Here is a 1,963-nt window from a genome sequence, read left to right on the forward strand (position 1 = left end):
AGTTAGTGAGCGGGGGAATGATGATATCTATTCCTTTGCTCAGATATCGTCATATTCTCATACGGACCTCCCCATGTGCCTGAAATTGCACATTAGAAAAACACATTATCTGTTCCACACAAAAGAGACAGAGGTATCACACCATGCTGTCCGAGGACCCGGAGCTCTGTGTAGGCTGACAAGCTTCATTTGACCTCCGAGAAGCATGAAGAGAAAGAAATTAAACTACCCAAGCAGGCAAAAAGGAAATAACAAAGATGAAATGGCTTTTGTAGCACAAAAAGCAATAACTTCCCCTAACGCCTATACCAGCGCCCCCGCCCTCTCAAAGCAGTGGTCGCTATCACTCTCAACAAAGTGATGAAGGGGACTAGCTGCGGTATAAATGGGATTTCGCCTTCTCCTGTCCAAAGCTGCATTTCACTGACTCTCAGCTCCCCTGCTAAATTCAGTAATGGAGCTTTAAATCCTCCTGTGTTGTTGGGTCCTCACTCATTTGGCTACCGGGTCGTTGATAGAGCTCCTGCTTCTTGTGCCACCTTGTTGATAAGACTTCACTTTGTGCCTTGAAACGCCGCTGATTATTTTCCCTCCTCACATCGGCCAGGCACATCTCCCTCCTGCGTGCTTTGTATGCTTTCCTCCCTGCAGACATCCTCTCCCGCTTGACTAATACATTGAGATTAAGACTCTCCTTTAAAGGGACTCATTTATAGTGAGCTCTGTTCCAGCTTCTTTTTAGTTTTACTCAAAGGTCAATCCCCAGATCTTGTTTTTCATCTGCTCTCTTTATTTTCCAAGCAACCGTGTATTATGCTGTTCTGTGTGTGTGTTTGCATGTGTGAGCAGTCCAATTAGAGAAAACACCAGATTGAGAAAAACTGGGAGAAGGGAAAGAGAGGCTGGGATGTTTCTCCTATTGTGATGGTTAGGGATGGAATAGATCTTTGGGGGGAATTGCATCTTGTTGAGTTTTATTTTTTATCTTCATGCTTTTCAGCTAAATTGCTGCCTACTTTTTGACAGCTCTGCCAAGTTGTTGTTATTACCGAGGCAGAGCATCACCTCCTGAATGCAACAGATATTGAAAGGGTGTCCTTACTTTCACCCCGTCTGACTCTTTGCACTCTCTCTGACTTTCTTGCAGAGGCCTTCGACCTGGTGCTGCGACACGGCCGTAACTTCACCCTGGCCATGCTGAAGTCGGAGTTCCCGGGCCTCGGGGGTGGAGCCCAGAGCTTCGTGGGGCAGCTCTTCCTGGACATGTCACTGTACATCCTGGGCTCAGACTCCTCAGTGGACCACATGGTGGCGGTGCTCTACGGGCGCCTCTTCCCCCTGGCTTACCGGCGCCTGCTTGGCGGCACCGTTTCCTCTGCATCTGAGGAGTGTGTGAGAGGGGCCTGGAAGGAGACCGCAGCATTTGGCCCCTATCCCAAACTGATGATGACCCGTCTGTCCCGCTCCCTCCTGGCCACTCGGGTCTTCCTGCAGGCGCTGAACCTTGGCATCGAGGTTGTGAACACCACGGACCACCTGCGCCCCGGCAGGGACTGCAGCCGGGCCCTGCTGAGGCTGTGGTACTGCCCGCACTGCCAGGGCCTGCTGGGGCCGCCAGCCTGCAGGGGCTTCTGTCAGGCCGTTATGCAGGGCTGCCTGGGGGGGGCGGCCGAGGTGCAGCCCCACTGGAAGAGCTATGTAGACGGGCTGGGGAAGCTGGCCGGCGGAATGAGGGGAGAGCAGGACATCGAGGCTGTTGTTCTTAGACTGCCTTCAATTATCAAACTGGCCCTCAAACACGCTGTGAACTCCCGCAGCCGCCTCACTGCTGCGGTGAGTCCAGAACACACACACACACGCATGTACACACGCTTGCACGCACACACACACACACACACACACACACACACACACACACACCCTCTTTCAAACACAGACACACACAGACATACACACACACTCT

The 1,963-nt window shown here is 52.0% G+C and overlaps 1 protein-coding gene across 1 annotated transcript; it reads left to right on the forward strand.

Annotated features, from left to right (window-relative positions):
• Positions 1-1,147: 1,147 nt before the first annotated feature.
• Positions 1,148-1,833, forward strand: LOC104949624 (glypican-3-like; the record flags this gene model as incomplete). Its single annotated transcript, XM_010776006.1, has 1 exon — positions 1,148-1,833. A coding segment is annotated over one exon (686 nt), but the record flags the coding sequence as incomplete, so codon positions are not given.
• Positions 1,834-1,963: the final 130 nt, after the last annotated feature.

This window comes from Notothenia coriiceps, unplaced genomic scaffold, assembly GCF_000735185.1.
Source record: "Notothenia coriiceps isolate Sejong01 unplaced genomic scaffold, NC01 NC01_scaffold00016654, whole genome shotgun sequence".
Lineage (NCBI taxonomy): Eukaryota > Metazoa > Chordata > Actinopteri > Perciformes > Nototheniidae > Notothenia > Notothenia coriiceps.